Source organism: Nuphar pumila, chromosome 14 (assembly GCF_984573655.1).
Source record: "Nuphar pumila chromosome 14, dmNupPumi1.hap1.1, whole genome shotgun sequence".
Classification (NCBI taxonomy): Eukaryota; Viridiplantae; Streptophyta; class Magnoliopsida; order Nymphaeales; family Nymphaeaceae; genus Nuphar; species Nuphar pumila.
In genome coordinates this window covers 87,808,450-87,825,952 of record NC_143262.1, presented here as the reverse complement: position 1 = coordinate 87,825,952, position 17,503 = coordinate 87,808,450, and the positions used below count along the sequence as shown (strand labels likewise).

General features: G+C 35.4%; 1 protein-coding gene across 2 annotated transcripts; it reads right to left on the bottom strand.

The window, feature by feature from the left end:
- Positions 1-1,057: 1,057 nt before the first annotated feature.
- Positions 1,058-14,939, bottom strand: LOC149817280 (uncharacterized). 2 transcript variants are annotated; one of them, XM_089987174.1, is made up of 6 exons: positions 14,593-14,936; positions 4,947-5,002; positions 4,687-4,862; positions 3,767-3,875; positions 3,077-3,151; positions 2,769-2,972 (listed from the first exon to the last, which is right to left on the bottom strand). In XM_089987174.1, exons 1-5 carry the CDS (start codon positions 14,840-14,842, stop codon positions 3,125-3,127), a joined length of 618 nt encoding a protein of 205 aa, XP_089843300.1. In that variant the 5' UTR covers positions 14,843-14,936; the 3' UTR covers positions 2,769-2,972; positions 3,077-3,124. The 2 variants fall into 2 exon arrangements, with proteins under 2 accessions (XP_089843299.1, XP_089843300.1); XM_089987173.1 differs by lacking the exons at positions 2,769-2,972; positions 3,077-3,151 and adding an exon at positions 1,058-2,110 and having other exon boundaries at positions 14,593-14,939.
- Positions 14,940-17,503: the final 2,564 nt, after the last annotated feature.

The window sequence follows — 17,503 nt, the reverse complement described above, 5'->3', positions numbered from 1 at the left end:
AAGAAGAAAACATGGGCATAAACTATTTATATGAAGTCCAAGGATGTTCATTCCTGCTTACTGGTGGGCGTTGCACGATGTAAATGTCAAACAACAATAGTCAAGCAATCCTGAGCAGCGAAGTACTCAAACAGTAGGCAATTTCAGAATTGAAACAACCAATGGTTTTTCAAAATGTTCACATTAAGTAATCATATATCTGAATTCACAAGTTATATGTTTGTGTGTGTGTGTGTGTGTGTGTGTGTGTGTGTGTGTGTGTGTGTCACACATGCAGTTTTCGCAAAGGGGGTCATTCCCCGACCGATGTTCTTACTATTGATACAACTGGTGGTCTTTTTTTCAGTGAATAGCAGTGTTGTCAGTATCGATGCCAATCAGCCTGAATCAGCCGATTAGTATCTTACTATCGTATAAGCGAGAAATCAATAAGGTACAAGGCTGATTCAGTTTATTTTTCAAAAATTTTAAAAATGGTTATAAATATTTTTATATATTTCTAAATAATTTAAATATTATTTTAATATTTTTGTGGTGTGTTATTTTTTGGTTGAAAGTTGGTTGCTTCAGTTTGATTCAGCTCTGAATTGGAATTGGCCAATTCACCTGAATAATTTTCAAAAAGATTCAAGGCCCAGTACGATACTGACAACATTGGTGAGTACCCAACTAGTGGTTTTAATACTTCATAAAACTGAACAACCAACTAATCAATGAATTTACAAGTTAGAGACACCCAACGACAATTAACTTTGCGCAGTGATGCTCAGCCAGCATTGAGGTAATAGTTGGTCATCTTCTTTTATCTAGTATGACTCCTGAATATTGGAACCACAACACCTGCAAGAGGTGCAAGAGCATCTTAATATGAACCCAGCTTTCAGTACAAAAAGCTCTGCGCCGCAATATGCCTGATTGCTTCTAGTACTGCATTCTTAGTCATAGTTGTGTTTCGTGTAACCAGCTTTCAGTACAAAAAGCACTCTTGTTGTCAGCATGAGCAAGTTTATTCTCCATAAATCATTTTCTAGAATATAAATGATTACAACCCTGCCTAAAGAAACACTCAATCCTTGGAATTATGCATTAATATGTGTGCAAGAACGTCACTAGATCAACTGTCCACAAAAGTACTACCATGCAGAACTTCACAATGAGCAATCCCACACTCTCCAGAAAGCCATTAATCGGCATCTTGTACTGCCAATCTAACAGTATTTCAACACAAACAAATATGACTGCGAAAACATGCACCCATGCATGTGCACACACATATCCTACTTCCTGTCTCCAGCAAGTACTTTTAAAAATCAAATGAACGGTCTTTTTGGAAAGTGACCATCTGTTTGGAAAATGACCATCGGAGGTCACCCAGCGGTGCGTAATCCTCACTTCATAACTGTTTGGAAGCCAGAAAAAACGGGAAAAACTACCAGGGTGAGCTGATAATTACCAAATGCTACACCAGTGTCACTTCCGATGGTCACACCGGTGACTTTCTAGTGACCTTTTCAGTACATTTATGAGGGTAAAAACTGCATCCCAAACAACATGACCATGGAAGTGGGAGAATCCCTAGTCAATTCTAAAGTTTGCTCCCAGATGACTCTTAGGATTTGCTAAATCCATGACCATTATGCAATACACTTTTTCATCCGCAAGAGGCAGTTTCCAAACAGAGCCTCATTTCAAATAATGATTCAATCCTGTACTAAATTGACATTTATTCCCGGTCAAACAAAATCATGTGGGACATTATAAGTTGGAAAAGTGAAAGAATCAAAAGATAACCCACCATTCTTCAAAAGTCAGAAGACAATCTGACGATCCGTAGCGAGTCAAAAGGTATCCGTAGCCGCCACTCTTTCTGCTTTTTGCTTAATGACCTGCCCTTCCCCAACTTCTCTCGATTTTTTCTTATGTTTGCTATGCGCCAAGTGCAAAATCTTGTTTCATACTCAACAGAGTCAAGGTTGAATACACCATCCTGCTCTATCGTGGAGCTGGTTCCAGGTGCCTCACTCATATATTTGACATACATTGGTAATTCCTTGAACCGATCCAACTCTTCTGGAATTCGAACCAACCTTTCAACGCCGGGTGAGGATACCTGAAGATCCAGTGCTGTTCAAGTAAAGATTTGTATGTAATTGCTAGATTTCATGTATATGTGTGCTTTGTGGTAGGGCTGCAAATGAGCTGGGTTCGAAGCATGGGCTGGCTCGGCTTGTTATAAAAATTTTGGGTGTTCAAGCTCGAGCCAAGCTTGAACACCCTCTGTCTATAACCATCTTGAGTCGAGCTTGAGCTAGAATAGATTCGGCTTGAGCTGGCTACTCCAATATAATTTTTTTTTTAAACAACATGAAGGATGGGATTCAAACTTTCCATCTCCTGAGTAACTGGCCAGCGGGTAAATCATAGAGGCAACACCTATTTTGTTGTTTCATTACTTAAGAGAATATATACATAGAAAACTGATCTCCATATAACTAAAGGAACTGAGCCTAATCGGGCTTAACCGAGCTTGATCACCTGTTCAAGCTGGGCTCATTTATATGAACTGAGCTTCAACCCTTGTTCAAGCTTGGCTCATTTATTTTCTCACACGAGTTCGAACTGAACTTAAACGGGTTGAGTCCGAGCTAGCTGGGCTCGTTGTGCAGCCCTACTTTGTGGAACCAGTAGCAACAACCAAAACCATTGGAAAAAAATAGTCCAGCAATCACCAACACTGTTTTTTCTGCAGTTAGACATGCCAAAATATATTTGCATGCAATTGCTAGATTTCATGTATATGTGTGCTTTATGGAACCAGTAGCTACAACAAAAACCATTAAAAAAATAGTCCAGCAACCACCAGCACTATGTTTTTGCTGCAGTGGGGCATGACAAAATATAAAAACTATTTAGAAAATGGCCTTCTGATCATTCGTGTGTGCTTCTTGCCTATTAAAAATTGGAGACAGTTGCTGAAAAGCAGAGAAAGAGGGAAGAGAGATGATTCATATTTTCCAGTAGAACACGAGAAGAAAAAAGAACCTAATACTGCTTATGGGAGGGAAAAAACAAGGACCTTGCATCCTATCATCCGATATGACTTTTCTAAAATTGAGTGCATTTGCTATAGCACATTAATTTTCTTCTTTTTCTGCAAAAAGAAGAAAATTTATTATAACAAGCAGATGATCACTAGGTAACAAAATTTGACTATTCTCAGGCCAAGAGAGAAAGACAGAGCCAAGATGACACCAACAAAGTTTCTTAGCTCAGCATACAATCACTTCCTTCAATCTAGCTTCCCTTGAGTTATACCAAGTTTTCCCACTTGTCTCCTTGGCTAGTGTTCCCATCACCAAGAGAGAATCAGTTTGATGGGAGTATATAAGAGAGAAACAATTGTACTTGGCTAAACGAAGTTGTCAGACTTAAGAGGGCCTAAATCCAAGGAGAAATAAATGCAGTTTACATAACTTAAACCATTTTTCTGAAATTTTAGAGGCAAAAGATTCTGGATTGTTTTTGTCATTCTTAAATTGTTGCTTTATTAAATTCAAGGTGTATTATCTACACTATCGAGAAAATACTTCCATATATTTCAATCTCTAGTTTGCAATCAATCTTCTAAACAAGAAAAAAACTTACTATTCTATTCCTAACCAGCAAAAATGAATCATAAAAAACCTTAAGCACCAAGAACGTAGACAAAAGAGTTTAACCTAGCAGATCATGAAATGATTACCAAAGTTAATGGTACAGAAACTACCTCTAGAGATATATTTTCTGGAACAGCTCCAGTGCGCTCAGCATCGTCCAGACGTGCTCTATATGCAGAAGAAAAAGCTTCAATGTCATCCATACTAGGAGAACCAGACCTACAGGAAGCAGTATCAAAGAAATACACACTTCAGCATAATCATATAGCAGAGAAGTTATTGCACATCCTTGTCCATGAAGTTTCAATTTGTCCACATGAAAAGATTGCAAGAGAAGGCCATATGGAAATTCATGATAGAAGTAAACCCCTCATGATAGAAAATAACCAGCTAGTTTGGGTACTCATGGAGTTTGGAGGAGAGAAAAAATGATAGAATAAGATTGTCATTTTTTTAATCAACTAGAGGGTAGTTAACCAACAAGCTTAGTTCCATTAGCAGACATGAACAGAAGCACCTGTTTGAGCTATTTCCTGGAAAAGTCAGGCTGTTATTTGAGTTTTTGATACTTCAAGCACTTGAACATGAAATAGGCATAACTCGGGTGTCAACATGTGACTTAGTCCTGAAGTTGTAGCTAGTAAAAAGAAACCACTGGTTAATATATAAAACATTGCATCATGAATTGTGTCTAGAATGAATGATAAGTTGATATAACTAGATATCCAGAATAAAGACATGTAAGTGCATATGCTGCCCCAAAGGGGTTTGGCATAGTGTGATGGGGCCTAGGGCACCAAGCAGGCGGTCTAGGTTCAAATCCCATGGGTGTCACTCCTTGCGCAAGCCAAAGCGTGGTGACTCCCTGGGGGCAAGGGGTAAGCCCACGTAGTTTTACACTTCCAAGACAGTGATCATAAGTACGACAGGCAGAGCCAGCGTGGCTCGGTCTCTGATCCTGGGGGCGGTTTCTCCATGTAAATATAAAAAAAAGTGCATATGCTGGTTAGATACAGAGAAGGATACTTACTTATTAGTTAGTCTCTCGATTCTTACTTGAATTAATAAATTGGGGGATGTCTTAAAAGCATATATTTGCAAGTCACCGTCAAATGAAAGCACAACCTCTTTTGCTATAGACAATGCTTCTTTTTCCCACTGTGCATCACCAATGACAATCCCACCACCTCCAACTCCATCCCCCACCTTAAAAATGAAGCAAACTTTGAGGTTCACTAAAAGCTAAACTTTGCCGACTTTGGTAATGCAACTAAATATTAAATAACTTACAGATGGTTCAGCATCCTCCTCAAAGTTGAAAACATCATCATCTTCTGAAAAGATACCTACATCAAAGAAGGATGTCATGTCTGCCAGAAATCCCAATACTAATGATTTTGCATTGAACTAAAACAAAGTATTTTAAAAGTAGCAAATACAAAGTAAATCCCTTTAAAATTGAGTTGCAGGAATAAGAAAGCAGCGTCACCCCCTGCGCAAGCCAAAGCATGGTGACTCCCTGGGGGCAAGGGGTAAGCCCTCGGAGTTTTACACCGCCAGGACAGCGACCGTAAGTACGGCAGGCAGAGCCAGCACAACTAGGTCTACGATCCTGGGGTGGTTTCTCCAAGTAAAAAAAAAGGAATAAGGAAGCAGCCCAACATTATATGATACATAAGGAAATGCAACATTTGACCCCCAAACAAATGGTCTGCCTGATACTGCATGATACAAGGCCAAACTGTATATGAACATCTAAGCAGTTACAACAAAACTTATCACAATAAAATCCTGGTCTAACACAGACACGTCTACCAATAATTTCATCAATTCACAGAGCCTGAGGCCAACATAGGAGCATGCAGGATAAAGAAACCAATTGAAGGTGATACAGAAGAATCAAGATTGAGAAGCATATCCCACCAAATAAAAAAACAAAGCAGTCACACATTGAATTGCTTGCTTTTTTCTTTTCTTTTTATATTCAACTAGCAGAAGTAATGAGATTGTTGTGTTTAGTAAATACATAATCTATGTTGAAAAACAAGATTATGTGGAATAACTTCAAACACCACTACTAGAATTTCCAATAGTGCCTCAGAAAAATCACTTCCTTGAATGCTTGCTTCCAGAACATGATATATGTGGGTATATGTGCATGTGTGCACCACCTGCATGCGTGCATGCTATTCAAGATTTCATGCACATGGATGAACAAGAAAGAGGCAAGAAGAAATAAGAGGAACACCAAACTTCATTAGCAAGAAAACTGAAAAAGATACAACACATAGGGGTTGATCCCCTCTACTCCACTAAATGACAAAAACAGTTGACTACATCCTACTTATAGATTACATAAATACCTCTAAAGAATAATGATATGCACACTTAGTGGGGGTAGTACAAATAGCTAGTGACACGCTTGATGCCACTATATTACATTGTTCAACACTCCCCCTCAAACTTGAGATGATGCAAGAGGAATCATCCAAAGTTTGAAAAGAAATGATTGAAAGTGTAATGGGGTTAAACTCTTAGTAAAATCAGCTGCAATTTTCTCTTTTGTGCCAACATGCTCTAGAGCTATATCTCCATCCACAGGCGCTTCTGGTGAAGTGACAATCAATCTCAGTATATTTCGTTCACTCATGAAACTCGGGATTCTTGGCAATATGAATAGCACTCATATTGTCACAGTATAGAAGTGTCTTCTCCGGGACTCACTCCCAGCTCTTTCAGGAGCCATCTAATCCATATGATTTCAGCAGTAGCCCGAGTCATAACCATATATTCTGCCTTTGCAATAGACAAAGCAACTCGCTGCCTCTGCAGTAGACAATCATATATAAATAAAACACTAAGTAATGTCTGTTCCGGAGTTACCAGAAGCGCCTAGGCATATGGGGAAGCGCGGTTCCCCGATACACGCTTCAGAAGCACGAAACGTCGCGCTTCCGAAACGCGTGGGGAAGCGTCCCCCTTTTATGGGAAATGCGCTTCCCATTTATGGGAAACACACTTCCCATTTATGGGAAACGCGCTTCTCATTTATGGGAAGCGCACTTCCCCCACGCTTCTCCATTTTTTCATTTTTTTCGCTTCCCCCTCGCTTCTGGTTCGCTTCCTAGGTCGCTTCCGAGACGGTTCATAATTTTCTTCTAAGTGGTCCCCCACTTCCCCGCTTCCTAAATTTTTGAAAGTGCCTTGCTTCCTGCTCCCGCTTCCTCGACTGGTAACTCTGGTCCGTTCCCTATATGATGGATCTAGATATTAAATATGGATCTAGATTTAATATCCAAATCCAGCTAATGTTATCTCTTAATAGCCTCCCTTAAGTTATGCATGGTAATCAATATGGACAACTTGGACTTTAAGTACCAAAACCGTCAAGCCTTTTGTGAAGAGATCTGCTATTTGGTTTTCTAAGCCAATGAGTTGGGAGTGACAGGTTTGACAAAGCAATGGTTTTGGTACTCGAAGTACAAGTTGTCCATAGTGATTATTACCATGCACAACTTGAGGGAAGTTATTAAGAGATAATATTAACTGGATCTGGATCTAAAACCCAAATCCAACATATAAGGAACTAACATGACTTAGTGTAACACTTCAATTTTTAAATCCTAAAAATGGCAAAAAAAAAGTTAAATACTTTTAATCATTTTAGCAAAATAACAACGAAAAAATCTATCAGGACCAAAACTTAGCGTGCTACTTCTTATATACATTTATAACCATACAACATTCAAATTGGAAATAAAGCATTCATAAATTGAATTTAACAATCCATAATTGCCCAAAATTAATTACAAACATCCAATTAACAAATGAATTAAAAATATTAGAGTCAGGAGCAATTAGAATTGCTCTCAATCCAAAATGTCGGAGGTTTGAGAAAGGTATGGCTTGGTTCATGTCGCAACCTCACGCCATCACACATGAGTTCACTCACTTTCTGAAAATATTAAAATTCATAGGGTCAGACAAACATTGTCTCAGTAGGATAGAGTTATGCTAAACAAGTGAATCAAAATACGTAAGCAGGAATTTCATCAAACTTTTCATACACCTAATCAAATTAAATATAGAAGAATTCAACACACATTTCAACATTTCAAGTAAGCATTCTATTAAAAAAATAACAAATATGCATTATTCATTCAAACTTAAGCAAGTAAAATACATGTACTTACCAATGCAAAAGTCATTCATATGCATGAATTAATTCTTATCTTTAATTATCTTTTCTTTCTTATATGATGCATGTCATGCCTATCTAATGCACAATCATTTAGGTTACAGTTTTTAACAGAACTCTATGGGTACAAACACAAGCAGAAGTCCTAGGTCAAGGTCGGGGTGCAGGTAGTGTTTTCAATCAAGGAATAGCTTTTATCCTGGCCAGGTACCATTCACCGGTGCCAAATAAGGGATGCAAAGAGCGAGAAAAGTTCTCACACTACCATCCTGATGCATCGGACTTTACTCATGAGATTTTATATCCTCAACGTTGTAGTCTAATGTGGAGGGTTCCCCTATCTTCGTGGTTGGGGAGGGGTAACCTTTCATACTTAAAACAATACCCACAAAGCCAGATTAGTATCACTCACCTTCTCTTAGTGAGTATCAGTCATTTAATGTCACATGTTTAACCTTTAGTTATTTGTTTACATGCAGTATCCATTTAGCAATCTCATTCAATAAATTCAGCCACTTTAGGGCCTAAGGATGCATTTTCGAAACCTTTGGTTCGAGAACATAGCACGTGTTTCATTCCTTTCAAAATTGTGCATGAATGCGTGACAAGGAAATGAAGTTTCTTTAGACACTAGATGCATCCATTCATTCACATCATTCATATCATGTACATGACAGTCATACGTAAGGATTTGCAGCATGTTCATTAATATACGACATTCACATTCATTACACATAATGGACACTTTGGTCCAACCACTCAATATAGGCCACAGGCACGCTTGTGCCTTAATATTTTTATCAATTAGTGTCCCAAGAGTGGACACTTCAATTTCCTGCAGCAAACCCATACTCATAACAGTTCATAGCAGATAAATATCCATTCGAAACATCATGCATTCATACGTATAGTTTTGAAACAAATAACTAGCTGAGATTGAAACCAGATTCCTATCTCGTAAAAACTCAACTTTGTCCGGCTCTTACAGAGACTGCAAAAAAAAATTCAGTTGATGGTCAGAGCTGAATTTTTCAAAGTTTGTAAGAAATTTTATCAGCTTTCTAATGCCGCAAACAATTCCGTAAAAAATCATCTGTATGAGGGAGTTACAAACGTTTTGGTGTAGACCGATACTTTTTTATTCCGACTGTCACATAACAGTGCACAGTCCATCAACATAGCTCAAAATTTTATAGTAGATGTAAAATTTTGTTAGCTTTCTAAACTCCTTCGGACGAGGGAGATACAAACGATTTACCGATCGGATGTCAGGCCAAAAACCAGTAATATCGGGTATATACATTCGGGTGGGCCAAAACGGGTCACTCGAATTCATATTTTCGATTTTTTATACACAAACTAAGCAAAAAAAGTTATGAAATTTTAAATACACTAAACTAAAATATACTACAATGGACAAATCTTATTTGCGTAGCTGTTTGGCCAGAAATAGACCCGACTCTCATAGGGCTTATTTTCTCAGAAATAATTTTGGTAAATTTCACAATAACATAAGTAAATCACGCAATTTTTCTACGAATAAAAATTCAAAAAATCATGCAATAATTTCAAAATATCAGTATGCACATACACTACAATTTACAATTAAATTTTGCATGAAACTAATTAGACATATCATGGTTTTTACTAAATTTACCAAATTTTTTTCTTAGAAACCTGACAACACAAAATACAAAATTTCTAAAGAATTCGACCATAGAAATAATTCAAATTTTTACAGAACATCTATATTAACATGATCTACTAACCTAAATCGAAATTTGTAGAAAAATAACTAGATAACTCATGTATTTCAAATTTTTTACGGTTTATTTTATGAGAAATCGGTTTTTAGGAGAATATGATTTTTAGAGGGGCGAAAACCCCTTTTAATCGCATACTTTGATAGCCCTAAGCCCAACCCACGTGTGGGAGGCATAGTTTAGGGTCTATACTTATGAAAAATCGATGGAATTCGTGCCCACGAATTCTGTTCTACAAGTAGAGCATAGAACCCCCTACCTATATGGTCCAAACCCCTTTTTAAGTTGAAAATGTCAACTTGCTTGCTTGGCAAGCAAGTTGACTAGTCAATGTTTATTCTTTTTCTTTCCTTTTTTCCATATTTGCTATTATTCTTTTTAATCCAGCCACCCCCCCCCCCTCTTAAAATGTATCTCTCTTATGTAAATATTTACATATATATATAAAGAGAGATACATATACATATATACATGATGTATATATGTATATGTATCTATCTTTATATATATATGTAAATATATATGTTTCCTTTTTTTCTCGTAAAACCCGCAAGGGTATTTTAGTCATTTCCTTTCCTTTTGCGCATATTCATAATTATGAATATGTTGTAATATTTTTTGTATTTCTACTTCTTTTTTTCTCTTCATTTTTTTTTTTTCTTTTTGTTGACTCAAAGTCAACTTGGAGGGGGCTCAACACTAGTTGTTGAGCCTCTCCAACGGTTAGAATTCTAACCGTTGGAGGGGCTCCAACAGCTAGTGGAGCCCCTCCAAGGCTCCTTGCTTCTTATAAATAGGGGAGTTCCCCCTTTGTAAAACTTCACTTCTTGGAGCTTTTGTTCTCCATTCTTCTCAATAAAATTCTTTATATTTTGTATGCCTTTGTGCATTTGAGTTTCTTTATTGTACATTCGTGTACATTTGTTCTAAGTGTTCTTGTGCATTTGTGCACATTGGTGGTGTTGTGCTTATCGCACACTTTATCTCTTTTTTGAGATATTTTCACCCCCCCCCCCCTAGAATCATCTAGGAAAGGATGCCCCTCTCATGGAAGGCCTTAATTTGAAATAAAGAAAGTTTTGACTTTTCGAAACTTGCCTTGGAATTAGGTAAATTTTAATTTAAACTTGATTTTAAAGTTTGTTTTTATTGTATCTTTTTAAAAGTTAAAATGGAGTGCCACATAGGATGGGATGGCCCACCTATGGACTCCTAAAAGTTTAGAAATTTTGGTTAAATCACAAGTTTCATTCCACTAAATAAATTTTAAATTAATTCAAATCAAATTCAAAAAAAAATTTATAAAAATTCAAATGTGAAATTATATAAAATGTCAACAAATGAAATTTAAACTAAGCTTAAACATCATTAAATTCCATTTATAAATTTTTGAACTCTCATATATCTAAATTATTTATTTTAAATATTCATTAAGGGGTTAATTCAAATTCTTCATAAATAATTTTTGAAAAATTCGAAACTCAATAGGGTTGATGAGACCCTTGGGCGTGTAGGGGTATTTTCTCATACTCAAGATTTTTTTTAAAATCCCAAAAACCCTATAGCACAATACTTAAGTCAAATTATCATTATGAAGTTTCTCTTCTAAAAATATCGTTTTCTCAAAAATGCATTTTGAAAACAATTTCTACCAGGGTCGGCAGAACCTGTTGTCGTTTTGAATATTTGATTTTATTTTTGTTTTGTATATTAGATTTCAAACTAAATTCAAATTTATAGAATTCACATTAGATATATATCAAGTTATCCTAAATTCGTCTGAAATCACATTCGACTTTATTTTGATAAAATTTATAAGTTATTTTATTAAATTTTATCTTTTTCAGAAATTCGATTCTGAATGTGAGTTTCACTTAAATCAACTTGAATCAACTTTATTTTTTCATAGGATGTTTCTTATATTTCATTTTAGAATAATTTACATTTTATACTTCTTTCTCGTAAAATTCATCATCATTATTATTTTATTCATTAAAAATATCCTAAAGAATTCACAGGTATTATTTCTAGATTCAATCGAAGGTTTCAAATTCAAATTAAAATTCAACAAAATATATAAATTATTATATATTTCAAACTTGAATTAACATTCAGTTAAGTATTAATTTAGATTCGAATCAAACTCAAATCTAATTATAATATTCGAGACATATTTATTAAATACAAATTCAAATTCAAATCTGATTGAAAATCGAAACCGTGATTCAGAATAAATTCTTCACTGAAAATTTATTTTGAATCATAATAAATTTTTGAATTATAAATAAATTCTCATTTTAATCTCAAATAATATTTTAGGCTTAATTCAATGTTATTTCTCGTAAAACATAAAAAAATTGTGAGTTTTACACTTAGTGTCCTATTTATGTATGCATGTCTGCTGTAAAGGCAACAAGTTACATAAATAAGGGCAATTCCATATGGGAAATTCTTCTATAATTCTTCTTTCGCTTGGCAACATTTGTTGCATAAATAAGGTTTTACTATGGAACATCAAGCTTAATAAGGAAAAAAAGTCAAAAGAAGAGGTTTCAGCTTGCCTAGCCAATGTTCGTTTTGCCGAATACATGAAGAATCATCTTTTCCATATTTTTTGGTCATGTTCTCTTACCAAGGAGTGTTTCGCAAGGATCATAGTGACAAACGTTTTTATCGGCAATTTCTCGTTTTTCAAAAACTCGCGAGAAATCGAAAAAAATCATAAATCTTGCATTTTTTTCGGAAAAATCTCAACAATAAAAAAATTAATTAAAAAATATAAAAAATATTTTTTATAAAAAATATTTTAAAATAAAAATACATGATTTTTTCGGGATAAATAGCCATTTAAAATGTAAATATCGCGTTTAAATCGTGGTATTTATGTTTTTTCATAAATCTCGCGATATTTTAAAAATCTCGCGAGAAATTGCCTTTTAAAATTTTAGGCAATTTCTCGCGATATTTTCGCGAGATTTTCATAAATCTCGCGATATTATTGCGAGATTTTCATAAATCTCGCGATATTTGTCACTATGGCAAGGATTTGGCAATGTGCTGCAACTAATTGGAATACGCCAAGCGACCTTCAAACTGACATTATTGCACCCCACATGTATCAATTTGGCGCCAAGCTCTTGCACATATGGCGTTGTTTTGTGCTAATCTTATGGCGACATGTGTGGCTCCACCGGAACAACTGCCGTCACTCAGAGACTCCAATAAGTGTTTACATACTTATTGAAGCGGTCAAGCGTGAGCTGCTTCTATGTCTTTCCTTCATGGGAATTGACGTACCTGGTTTTCTGCGATGATCTGTAAGCTGCATCTCTGATTTGGGTGACAACTCATCACCTTTTTTTGCATTGGATATTAACGCTGTATCTTTTATCATATCAATCTGAATATTTTTCCTTAAAAAAAAGGTTTTATTATGATCCTATTGATTCCGTTAGCAAAACCATAAAAACAAAAGGACCTCTCTCCATCAGTTATTATACCCTTTGAATCTTGATATCGGATGTCATTATAGTTTGATTACCCATTTTCTTCATGTGACCTGAATTTCACTTTTTGTTCATCTTTATGGTTATGTTCATAAAATTTAATTATCTCTAATGTAAAAATTATAATTAACATAGTATTCTTACTTATTATGGATTCACCATCCAGCACCATAACTAATCTTATTTATTTACATTTTTCTTGCATGTGTTTATCGTTTTCTTTATAATCAAATACTCTGAAAATGATGCCTAGGTTCTCATTTTTTATATCTAAATTTTGGTTTCTTGATTATCAAGCAGCATCATTACCCCTCACTTAATAGTTTTTTATGATTTTTCCGTTTTTCCTTTTCCTTTTCTCTTTCTAGATTTCAGATTCTTCATTGTTCCCGTATCTTACACCATGATATAATAAATTATGACAAAATCTGTATCTCAGACCCTTATCATACATGTTAAGATACACTTATTACAATATTGTTTATGACACAAGCACGTCACTCCTTGTTTTCAAGCATATACTAACACCCAGATAAAAAAGGACTCTCTATGGTTAATGTCCATGTTTACAACCATAGGTGAGCACCCGGACTGTCTCCCCAATGCATACTTATCCTGATTTATGACAGAACCATAATCCTAACGCTACTAACTTGCCAAATCCCATTCGACACCAAAAAGTGGGGCATCCTTCATGAGGGATCAAGCATGGGAAATTAATGCAGGAGTGGAGCGGGATAGATTAGGGTCCACATAGTCTACTTGGGTCTCACTTTCTATTTTCTCATTTGGTTCTATTTGTATTTGGATTTTGGATCATTATGTTAGTTCCACATTATGATAGGATAAGATTTTAGAAGATTTATCAAGATTATGCAGTGCTTATCCAATTAAGAAGTTGTAATTTGTTAGGATTAGAAGCTTTCATCTATAAAAAGATGAAAGACCTAGGAGTTAGGGAGCAGAGTTGATGAGATAATTTCTAGTTCTACTGATGTCCAGTTAAATTTCACTTTTTCTTGCGTTTCCTTTTAATTTCCTGCATTTTCCTAGATATTCTTAGATAGATTAGCGTCTAGCTGCGCTCGGGTATCAAATCTGTAGGTTTCAGGAACGATCTTCCTGAATCGCTACATCAGAAATCCACCAAACTAATCATCATATCCCAAATTCAATGTTCTCCAACTAATTGAATCAAAATCAACATATTCAAAGGAAAAAGGACTCATGGTCAATCAAATTCTTATATGGCACAGGAGAAGAGTGACTAGCAATACTTTTGAACACCCATCCCAGATGAAACACTAGCTTCTAACATACAACTCATGAACAAATTGATCGTATAGAGTTGTCCCAAGACCAAGTTCAACACTAACACAATATTTGTAAGACCAAACTACTAAAAACGAAAGAACTGACAAACAAACAACAATTATGAATAAACAAACTCCAGAAAACCATATGCTTACCACTAACGAATTCTTCTTCTTCTACATACTCATCTCGTACTTCTTCATACTCATCCTCTACCACGATGGATTGTTCGATTTGGGTATTCTTTTTCTTGGCATATAGACAGAATCTACTGGCAGAAAAGGCTAAAGATGGAGATGGGTGCTCGTAAATTGGAAGGGAGAAGACGTTTTTGGGCGCTACAAGCTTCGGAAATGTGAAGGGAGTGAAGATGGGAGAACCCTTAAGAGTGCCCATCGTCTCCATTGAGAGAGAGAGAGAGAGAGAGAGAGAGAGAGAGAGAGTAAGAATATTTGCAATGCTGGTAGAGAGGAAAGGGGATATTCCTATAAATCAGGTTTACGGTTCCCATTCAATGACCAAAGATACTCTTATGCTGTTTCATTATCCGAATTGGTTTCCAAGTGAATCGGATTCTCTGGTTCGGTCAATTTTTTGACTGAATCTAATCGAGTCAATAACAATTTTTATGTTTGTTTATTTTTCACGTACATCACAAAGACACGTGAACAGGAGGATGCGTGATGCAAGTCAAACTTGCAAGTTCAATTTCTTTTTTTTTTGGAAAATAGGATACAAGGATACATAATTTTTTAATCAATAAAACTATTTTATATTTTAATGTTAAAAAATACATTTTTATTAAAATACTATTTTAAAAATTAAAAATATTAAATATTGTCTGTACGGGTTGGTGTCCTTGTTTTTGTGTCCGCTCGTGTCACCAGGGATACACCACCGAAATGGCATTTCCCTGTGACATAGTTTTTCACAATCTTAAGCTAAGTTACGGCATGTTTGGTACGTGCATGGTAATGAAAATTAGTCCCATGGAATCATGGAAGGATGTCAACTGTTTGGAATTGGGTCGGACCATTTAGTGGGGTTACTAAACAGATCTGGATTTGGTATAAAGTATCACATCAGATCTGAATCTGATGGATATGGATATCCGCAGCTGAATACATGTAAATCTTATATTTGATTAGCTATTTGAGCTAGTTGGACCTGGATTCAGTTTTAGCTTCTTCTTCTGAGTCTATGTCCAACTTAAGTCTAATTAGATCTGATTCAGTAATGCCAACATCCAAACTGGATTCGAACACGAGACCCCTCCTAGTGCGACTTGAGATCTAGCAATCTCATTGGGCCCTATAGTTAAATAATTCATTAATCAATTCCTTCACCAGCCAAGCGAGTGCTCTACCATCCGAGCTACATCCCCTTTTAAAAGGACAAATGGCACGGGTGTATCCATAGCTTTTAGAGGTGGGCCAAGTAAGGCAAGGTGAGGGGGGGGGGGGGGGGGCTCCCAGTTTTTTTCACACTTTGGCGATGGTTCTTTGTCATAAAAAAAAAAAATCCTTCACCAGCTAACACATATCACTGATATTTTGAAAATATCATGACTTTGATGTGATGTTTTTTAATGTCATTATTTTGACATTAAAAATGTGACAATTTTCAAGAAAAAATTAGAAATATCATATTCTCATGCAATTTTAATGGGATATTAACATACTAAAAATATTTTTTTGTAATTTTTTATTATTTATATATTATATATATAGGAAAAATATATGATGGTTATGTACCATGATAGCTTATGGTGGTAACACTATTGTTTGCAGAGATCTCGCCACCAAATGATAAATATAACCTTACATATGTATTTAGCAAGATTTATTTAGTATATTAGGTTTTATCATGTTTAGTACATAGGATTTCATTTTTGAGATGGTAAAAATCAATGGCTCACAATGCATGAAAAAAAAAATGGTTGAAAATGGTATAAAACTTTAACACATGCAAATATTAAATGGAATATGCTAAGTATGATCCAATGGTTAGATTTTGCTTTTGGAACTTAGATCTAAGTAACAACACACACACACACACACACACATATATATATATATATATATATATATATATATATATATATATGCGCGCTGCTAGTTTCTCAAGAAAATCCATATTTTGAAAATATCAGGTGATTTTTCCTTGCATATATTTTGCTGAAAATGGGGTTTGTGACTATGCCACTAAGCATATAAAATGCACTAGAATATATTCTTGTTTGACTCAAAATTTATAGTTTTTTGAACTAACACTACAAGAAAATCGTGGATTAGCGACGACTTATATCCATCGTTAATCCGTCGCTAAGCCGTCGCTAAACTGTTTAGCGACGGATTAGCGATAGATAGAGGCCATCGCGATTTTTTGCTCGCTAATTAGCGGAAAAACTTAACTGTCGTTAATTCTGTCACTAATTTGCGACAGATTAGCGACAGACATTATTCGTCGCTAAATTAAAAATAAAAATAAAAAAATGATCTATGTCGGGCGGTATTCCGGCAACAATAAACCGGACTTATACCGCACCCGACAGGCATTGCACAGAATGATCGCTCTGCCTCGTCGCCGAACTTGTATCATCCTCCGTGAACCGGTGCTCTAATTTATGGGAAAAGATAAATCAAGTCTACATGAGAGACTATTATCCTGTGAAGGTTGAAAGAAAAAGGACTTTGAAACTCCAATTCATATCTGAAAAATGTCTTATGTATATCATATACCCACCGTGACTAAGAACCTTGTATTAGCCTTCCCTTCCTACTAACCACACATGGTTTTAAACTTGTATTTGAATCCAACAATTTAATATTGTCAAAGAACCATGCATTTATTGGTAAAATTTTTGTTTTTGATGACCTATTCAAACTAAATGTGATCAATAAGACAATTTATGTTTATGCTTACTTGTTTGACTCTTTTGAAGTATGGCATGCTAGACTTAGTCATTTGCATTTTAGTTATAGTAAGAAAATAAGTAATTTATGCTTAATTCATGTATGCAAATATGATTATTATAAGAAATGTGATGTGTGTATTTAAGCAAAA

What these genes read in the sequence shown, in the direction of transcription:
- LOC149817280 (XM_089987173.1), bottom strand. Translation starts at nt 14,842, where the DNA reads ATGGAGACGATGGGCACTCTTAAGGGTTCTCCCATCTTCACTCCCTTC. An exon ending in AGAAGAAGAATTCGTTAGTG is followed by an intron (nt 5,003 to 14,592) that starts GTAAGCATATGG and finishes TCTTTGATGTAG; the next exon opens with GTATCTTTTCAGAAGATGAT. An exon ending in CAGAAAATATATCTCTAGAG is followed by an intron (nt 2,111 to 3,766) that starts GTAGTTTCTGTA and finishes CTGGATCTTCAG; the next exon opens with GTATCCTCACCCGGCGTTGA.